The 7,785-nt window shown below is 40.3% G+C and overlaps 1 protein-coding gene and 1 long non-coding RNA gene across 5 annotated transcripts; one reads left to right on the plus strand and one right to left on the minus strand.

Moving 5' to 3' along the window:
- The first annotated feature begins 3,104 nt into the window (after positions 1 to 3,104).
- LOC130987476 (uncharacterized) lies at positions 3,105 to 6,022 on the plus strand. 4 transcript variants are annotated; one of them, XR_009089765.1, is made up of 5 exons: positions 3,105 to 3,586; positions 4,294 to 4,468; positions 4,555 to 4,962; positions 5,615 to 5,714; positions 5,815 to 6,022. XR_009089765.1 is itself a non-coding variant. In XM_057911012.1 (4 exons), exons 1-3 carry the CDS (start codon positions 3,173 to 3,175, stop codon positions 4,938 to 4,940), a joined length of 975 nt encoding a protein of 324 aa, XP_057766995.1. In that variant the 5' UTR covers positions 3,105 to 3,172; the 3' UTR covers positions 4,941 to 4,962; positions 5,615 to 6,022. The 4 variants fall into 4 exon arrangements, 2 of the variants coding, with proteins under 2 accessions (XP_057766995.1, XP_057766994.1); XR_009089764.1 differs by having other exon boundaries at positions 5,819 to 6,022; XM_057911012.1 differs by having other exon boundaries at positions 5,615 to 6,022.
- LOC130987477 (uncharacterized) lies at positions 4,553 to 5,931 on the minus strand. The gene is made up of 3 exons (XR_009089766.1): positions 5,794 to 5,931; positions 5,608 to 5,707; positions 4,553 to 5,295 (listed from the first exon to the last, which is right to left on the minus strand). It is a non-coding gene; the product is annotated as an uncharacterized LOC130987477 (long non-coding RNA).
- Positions 6,023 to 7,785: the final 1,763 nt, after the last annotated feature.

Raw genomic sequence — 7,785 nt, forward strand, 5'->3', positions numbered from 1 at the left:
ATCGATGAAACCGGGATAATTCTACAAGATCATATTGTGGAAAAAGTCCAGGGATTTCCGGAGGATCTCAAGGAGAAGAAGCAGCTCCAAAGTTTTCTCGGGGTTGTTAATTTTTGCAGGGATGTTTATCAAAAACCTTGCAGAACACAGAAAGGTCTTCAGTCCACTACTGAAGAAAGATGTTCCATTCATATGGAAGGAGGAACATCGAGAGGGTATAAAGAAGTTAAAAGAGATTTGCAAAAATCTCCCAAAACTTTCAATACCACAAGACGAGGATGATTTGGTCCTCTACACCGACGCGAGTGATTTCTGGTGGGCAGCTGTGCTTACAAAGATCACCCCTTATGGAGAAGAAACTTGCAGATACTGTAGCGGTCTTTTTTCCAACAACGAGGCTGTGCGATGGCACATAAACGAGAAAGAGTTTTTTGCAGTCAGGAAGGCGTTCAAAAAATGGCCGCTATTCTTACTTGCTAAAAAATTTGTTTTGAAAGTAGATAACACCAACGTTAAAGCTTTCTTAACTAAAAAGATTGAATCTAAACCTGAAAAGGCTAGATTGATTAGATGGCAAGCAGAATGCCAATATTATGATTATGATATTGTCGTTTTGAAATCTGATCAGAATGTTCTTGCAGATTTCCTTACAAGGGATGGAGCTCCCTGAAGTGGAGGCCATCGAGGCAATACAGGGGCAGCTCTTTGAAAGTCTAGAGCTGCTACAACAAGAGTGGCACAAGTGTGTGCTACATACCAAACAAGCGGGAAAGATACAAGCGGCTGATGAAGCCCAAGTATCCAACCAAATCGATGTTTGCTTCATGAAGATGTTCAATCTTCAGGAAGTACTCAACAAGCCGCTCTTGCGCGTTATTCGGGATAACCGGATTAAAGCAATGCTTTCCGTACAGGGCGGATTACCTGTAGCAGGGGATTCAAGTACCCCTAGCACGAGTTCTAAGGCGCCGGTTTTACAGCCGGAGCCCAAAGAAAAAGATGTTGTCAAGGGGTCACACCCTGGATCAACATGTCAACCCTCCACCTCTGGGGTAAAAGAGGAAGAGATCAATCTTAGGCCCATGACAGGCCAAGTTAAGGTTGATACTAATTTTATTGATATTTCTCCTTCTTGGCAGATGTATCAAGACCGGTGGGAGAAACTTCTCACAAGAAGGGGCATTAATCCGGGAAATTGCCGGGTTGATGTTGTAGGAAAATATCCGAGAGTTTGGATGACCCCAAGAGCCAATCCAAACGATGTCAAGGAATGGTATGAGTTTGGGGCTTTGGCCTCAGTTTATACCACCTCTCCAGCCTTCAACGAAATCAGGGGTCTACCCAAATGGATCCAGAGAACAGTGTTTGAAGCCTGGGAGAATAACGAGTCCCTTAAACGGGGAGATGTTCTGGAACTGTACTTCTTCAGCGCAGCACCAGAACCCGTCGGAAAAGGAGTCCATGAAGCTTTTCACTTCATCAAGCTTCGGAGACCAGATACGGGAGCCTTGAACCGAATCAAAGTTCCCGAATTTCAAGCTGCAATCGTCTCAACATTTATGGAGGAACAAATCTCCACGAGACGAGCATGGGGTCTATGGGTCTGTCTCACAGAGATGGACAAAATGAAGTCCAGATTCAAGTTCTTTCAAAGTTCGGATCTGGGAACGTTCCTAGTTAACACAATGACAGGAACAACAACCGAGTTTGCCGAAAAATCCTTCGAGAAGAAAAGGCAAACGCTTTGGGACAACAAGATTGCGGGGAGCAAGGAGACTCGTCGCAAATTCTGCAATATGGCTCATCTGAGCCATTGGATCGAGAGAGTCTGTGACCAATGTTCGTCGCAGAAGGAGCCAGAATTCGGCAAAGGTTTCTTCCCGAAACCTGACAGAAGGAGGTTCCGGTCTGATGAACACGACAAGCATCAGACTCCAAAGGGAAAAACACCTCGGGCACCAAAAAAGTAAGGTGGCCGACAAAGCCAAGTGAATCATGTGATTCACAGCAAGGATCGCACCCACAAAAAGAAACGACAAAAGTGGGTGGAATGACAGGAGGACCACTCACCAAACGCTCCAAGACAAACGTGAGTGGAAAGGAAAAGCAGCCGGCCCCTACCAGCATTATCATAAAACGATAAAGCAAGGGTCCAGCACCATGTGATGCCACTAACAAGTGTCGGCAATCAAGGCCGACAAAAGAAGGTGGATGTCATATTCAAACAAGCTGGCCACGAGGATAGGATCCGAGGCCACCAACCGAGCAATTATAGAGGGGATCAAACCTCTATATAAACACAAGTGCTGGAGAGAAGAGGATTATCGAAAAATCAGAACACATTCACACATCACACTCTCTCTTCAGAAACTATCTTTGTATTTTAATTTTTGTTTTCAAAGTTTTAAAATTTAGGTTTTTGTTTCTTTTATTTTATGTATACAAGAATTAGCTACTATGAGTAGCTAAACAAGTTAGTCTCCTCCCTAAGGGAGATTATTATGAAATAAAATAAGTATTTTATAATTCCTCTTTTAACGCTTTGTTTTTAGCCCAATTTTCGGTTGAGTAAAAATATTTTCTTTTCATTTATCAACAAAAATATTTACATCGAAACACAGTGAAGGAGGGAAACTGATTCCTGAAAGTGACCATTCGGCGAAAGCCGAAACACAGTGAAGGAAGAAGGTTGCAACCACCTCTTGCGAGTGCGTGGTTGGACGAAGGCCGAGGAGGCAAGAAGTCCTTAAAACGCGATAAAAGCTCCTGAAGGTGACCAGTCGACAAAAGGTATACTGTTGATTTATGTTTTGAATTATTTTGAAGTGTTACGGAAGCATGTTGGGCCATATCTGTTGAAATTAGTGATTTTATAATTATGGAAATATTTCTGGTTTTATTGAAATAGTGTGGGAATTTCTAAGTGAAATTGTTAAGGGACTGTTCTGATATTTTAAGAATATTGGGGATTTGTTTGGAATTTATTTTGGGGCACAGCATGGCACAGCACAAAGAGATACACAGCAGAGGATCCTCACCCGTCTCCCGTCCCACCCCCGCCCCCCGGCTCTCACACAGTCACACGAGCTCTCTCTCCTCAGACACATACACACACGCACGCTGTCTCTTTCTATCGAAGTATCAGTCTATCCCTCTCTCCCCGACCGCGAAAATGGCGTCATGGTTGGTGGGGAGTACCCTGAAAACCCTAAGTTCCTCCACTCTCAGAACCCTCACCTCCGCCGGGCGCCGCCTCAGCGTCGCGGCAGCAGCCGGAGACTCCGAAAACGAACAGTCATCATTCACCTTCTCCTCCGAAGATCCGAAACCCGCCGGCGGAGACGACACAATATACGTGCAGGGGCGGAAAAAGGCGTCCGATTCCGTGAGCATGCCGCTGTCGTTCATGACCGGCTCGATCGTCGGAAAGCGGTTCTACAAGGAGGTGACGACGAGAGAAGCCGACGACGGGATTGGGTGGAGCGTCATGCTCGATTACCGGACGCTCAAATCTCCGTCCAAGCGGAACCTCAAGTGCCCTACCCTAGCTCTGGCCAAGGCCATCGCAGCTGAGTGGGAGTACCAGGTGCACTCCAGTTTGTACCTTTGTCTTGGAATTTTTTATTGTGGCTGCAGGTTCTAGTTAAAGTGTGATGGTCGAGATTTGCAATTTTGTTGTTGAATTGATCTTTAACAGCTTTTCCGTCATAAAATTCATGAGTTTTAATGTTGATTAAGCTTTTTTTATTTTAGGTTAATGTTAGTTGAGCTTAATTGTACTATAACATTTTGTGCGGCAATTAGAAACAAATATCATCAGCTGGATAGTTATTGTGGATGAGTTTTTTCAGTTTTTCGTCCAACTTTAGTAGTAATTGGGAATTTAATTGCACCTCAGTAGCTGAGAATAAGCCAATTTTTAAGTGTGGTAGTTTGCCGATTTTGTCTGATTCACAACTGCAAATTCTTGTGGGGTGTAGCAGTTTTTATGTATTTCGAATGTCTGTGTTAGTTTCATGTATAGCTTGAACTTGGTCAAGTACTGCTTTCGAATACTTTCAAGATTGTCTTAAATTTATCTTTCTGATTGTGATAGTGTGTGTAATTCTTTTCTGTGGCGAATTGCATTAGCAGGGTTAAGTTATCTGTTTTTGTTGTGCGTCATAGCCTTTACTTTTCTCTTGTGTTTAATTATAGGAAAAGGTGCTTCACGGCTTTGTAACTACAGTTCGTATTGAATGTACAAAATGGACTTGGATTTGACTTTTAAGAAGCAAAATCTTTGTTTTGTAGCAAACAGATGGAATTAGACCATTTACAATGCCTCTGATGAAGCTTACATGTACTGCATTGGAAAGAGTACCGGTCACTAGGCCAAAGATAATTGAAAATCTGATGCAAAAGTTCCATCAAGATCTGGTATTTTGTCGTGCTCCCAGAGACAATGATGTAACAAGGGATCTCCGAGGTGTGTTTTGTTTTTGTATGGTTCTAGTTATACTGTGTATTATCTTCAAAATCTGTGTGATGGGAACATATAGTTGCTTCTTTCAGAACTGCAAGTGGAGAAATTCGGGCCCCTAATTAAATGGGTGGAATTGGAATTTGGCTTTAAGCCCGCTGTGTACACAAGTTTCTTTGGTGGAAAGCAGGAAGAGGGTCTGGTTAAGGCCTTTGAGAACATTCTTAAGAAGACAGATGATTGTGAACTAGCTGCAATCGATGCAATTGCTGCAGCTGCACACTCTATGGTTATTGCAGTTGGCATGTTTCGTGGTAAGTTGAGCATTGAGCAAGCCATTGAGTTGATTAGGCTGGAAGAAGATTTACAGGTTGATCGGTGGGGTTTGGTTGAAGGTGGCCATGATCTTGATATCGCTGATCTTAGAGTTCAAATCTCATCTGCAGCTGTGTTTTTAGGACTTTCAAGAAAGCATTAATTTCTGCCACAATTTTAGTCAGGTAATAGCCGAAAAGCCAGCTTTCCCTTGCTGCTTAAAAAGTGCCGTGTCTTGCAAGAACCAAATGGTTGGTGTTCTCTGACATAGAAAGTAGCATGTGTTCTACATAAATAAGAAACATAATAAAAGAATTTTGAGAAGCCGAGTTCTTTTGTGTAATCCTCGGATTTTTCCTGCTTATTCTTATACTGCTTGTGACATTGAAATCCATCTTTCTCACATATGCGCTTTAAGATTCTGGTTGACTACTTCTTGGTGAATCAAAGGAAGCACCTTATGGCCACTTCTTCTGAGCTGTAATTTCTTTTTCTTGAGCTTTGGATATCATCGTGCACTGCCAAGCAGATACTTTAGAAAAAAGTAGAAGAAAAAAAATCATAAATTAGCTAGGGGCGAAAATAGCTGCCTCGTGTATGTGATTGTCGATCTTTCTGCAGATTAGATCTCTATACGATTCATTTTTTGTTGTGGATCAGATCATTTCTATGTGATTTCATAAGGTTTTCAATGTTCTTACGATCTTAAGAACTTATGTTAAACTGCATCTATGGCATAGAATTATAGAGTCCTTGTTGAGCTATACAATCTTTCAGACCATATTGTAAGCTGTTGCTATTGAATGCTTGTGTATATACATATATCATACTTTGCAGATCAAGGATCGCCTTGGCAGCACTGGACGCAGATCGGTGGCTGTGTCGTGATATCACAGTAACAGCAGGCTACATCACAGTCACTGCTACAACCTGCAAGGTAAAGCCATCACAAACTTCAGATTAGTTTAGCAAATAGAAGAGTAAGATGTTTGCTAGTCGAGCTATGCGGAGCGCACCAGTTATCGTAACGTATTCAGACAGTTGTAGGGTTTGAGGATTCACGAGGAGGGGGAGACGGGCGTTCCCGGACACGAGCTGATGAAATACCACTAGAATCATGAGACAAACAGCAGTTAAATCTGTCTGCTTTGTGAACATGAACATGATGATGGGGTTGTGTGATTAGATCTTAGGTTGTTGAAGATGTGATGAGTCTATATATATAATGGGACCATATTTTCAACATTGTCATCCATAAACTGTGCCAAAATTAAGAATTGGGCGTCTAGAAAAGAAATCTTATAAGAATGGACTCATTCTAATTGTATGTGTGGATATGGGTAGCTAATCGGGTTGGATACCCTACCCGAAAAAAGTGGCTACGCGACCTCTTCTACACAAAAATATCATACCCGGCTCAACTTAGGGTACCCAAAATACCCGATTTACGAACCCCCAGCATAGAGACTACATGTTTCTGCAAAATCGGATTTTAACTCCAATAGAGATTAGTCAGTCGAGCTCAATACTACTCTGTTGGGCATGAGCCTAGAGTTACTTCGAGTAATTGTGGAGGTCTTGATAATGAGATTAAGATAGATTGTAGGTTCAGAAAATCGATTTGAGTTGAGTTTAATTAGAGCTCCAAATTGGAGCTCAATTGTGGGATATATACATATGTGGAAATTGTGTTCAAGTTTAATGATCGATTGAAACGAATTTGGAGCAGCACGAATCAAAATACCATAATAAAGCAATAATAATAATGTTAAATAATAATTAGTAGTAGTAGTTATAGTACGTGCAACATAGTGGTATATTAAAATATGTTGGAAATTGTTAATGATAATGTCAACCAAAACTTTATGTAATAAAAATTTAGATTGCAATATCGAATATGTTTATATGGAAATTGTAACAGTTGGCTCTTCGCCCTTACCTTCTATCTCCTAATATACTCTTCTCTCTCTCTCTCCCCCCTAAAAACCCGCTGTGAATTCTCTCATATAATCTCCAATCTCTCATTCTTTCTCTCTCTAGAAAAACACATTTTTCGTTTTTCTCTTCCACCTGAGGCCTAAAGCCTGCAATAATGACGTCTGTAAGTTTATTCTTCCTCGCATATACATATTCATATCCATACTTAATTACCCCTTTTATTTTATTAGATTTGCATACGATCAAAGTTGTTAAGCCGCTTTGATTTAGTAATTGTTATTTGATTTTAGATTTATCTGCGAAGACCATGATCCAAATATGATTAATGTGTGTGAAATGAATAAAATGCATGGTGGCGTGCGATTCATGTTGTTCTCTGTAATTTATGTTTAATGTAGTAATTCTTTTCAAAATCTGGATTTTCTTCCTCGTCATATTAACTTCTTTAATTTTTTCGGTAATATATTTTTACATTCATTGCGTTGGTCTGATCATATGTTTCGGATTCATGATGACGTTGATTATGGCAAAAAATGTACGGCTAAATTGAGGTTGAATATGGAAAAGAAGGAATTGATGTAGATTTTAATTACATCCAGAAGGATTTGGCTTAAATTTAAATTTTTTTTTTTTTTTTTTACTTTGGAGAAGGGAGAACGGTGAGGTTTGATTCCTGGACCTCACTATTCGTAGACAGGAGTTTGCATCGCTTGGTGTCCCCAAGCCCCTTGGGGACAGCCTAAATTTAATTTAAAAAGTTGAGTTAGGTACTTATATTTCAATTGTACAAAACTTCATAATCTCTACCTAACTCAGAGGTTTGAACATAGTTAACGTCGTTTATATCGAACTACTCAAAACTACCTCAAGAATATATACAATATGTTTAAGGCAGTTTGGGAGAATATGTATATGCATTGTCTAAATTGTTGATTAAGATAATAAATATATATAGAGATATATGAATTAGATTAAATAAAAATCTCTTTTAACGTATAAACTACAAATTATTTGCACTTAACCTATAAAGTATCTACACTTCCGTAGTCTTGGATTTGAATCTTAAAAAA

The sequence above is a fragment of the Salvia miltiorrhiza genome, chromosome 6 (genome assembly GCF_028751815.1).
Source record: "Salvia miltiorrhiza cultivar Shanhuang (shh) chromosome 6, IMPLAD_Smil_shh, whole genome shotgun sequence".
Taxonomy (NCBI): Eukaryota; Viridiplantae; Streptophyta; class Magnoliopsida; order Lamiales; family Lamiaceae; genus Salvia; species Salvia miltiorrhiza.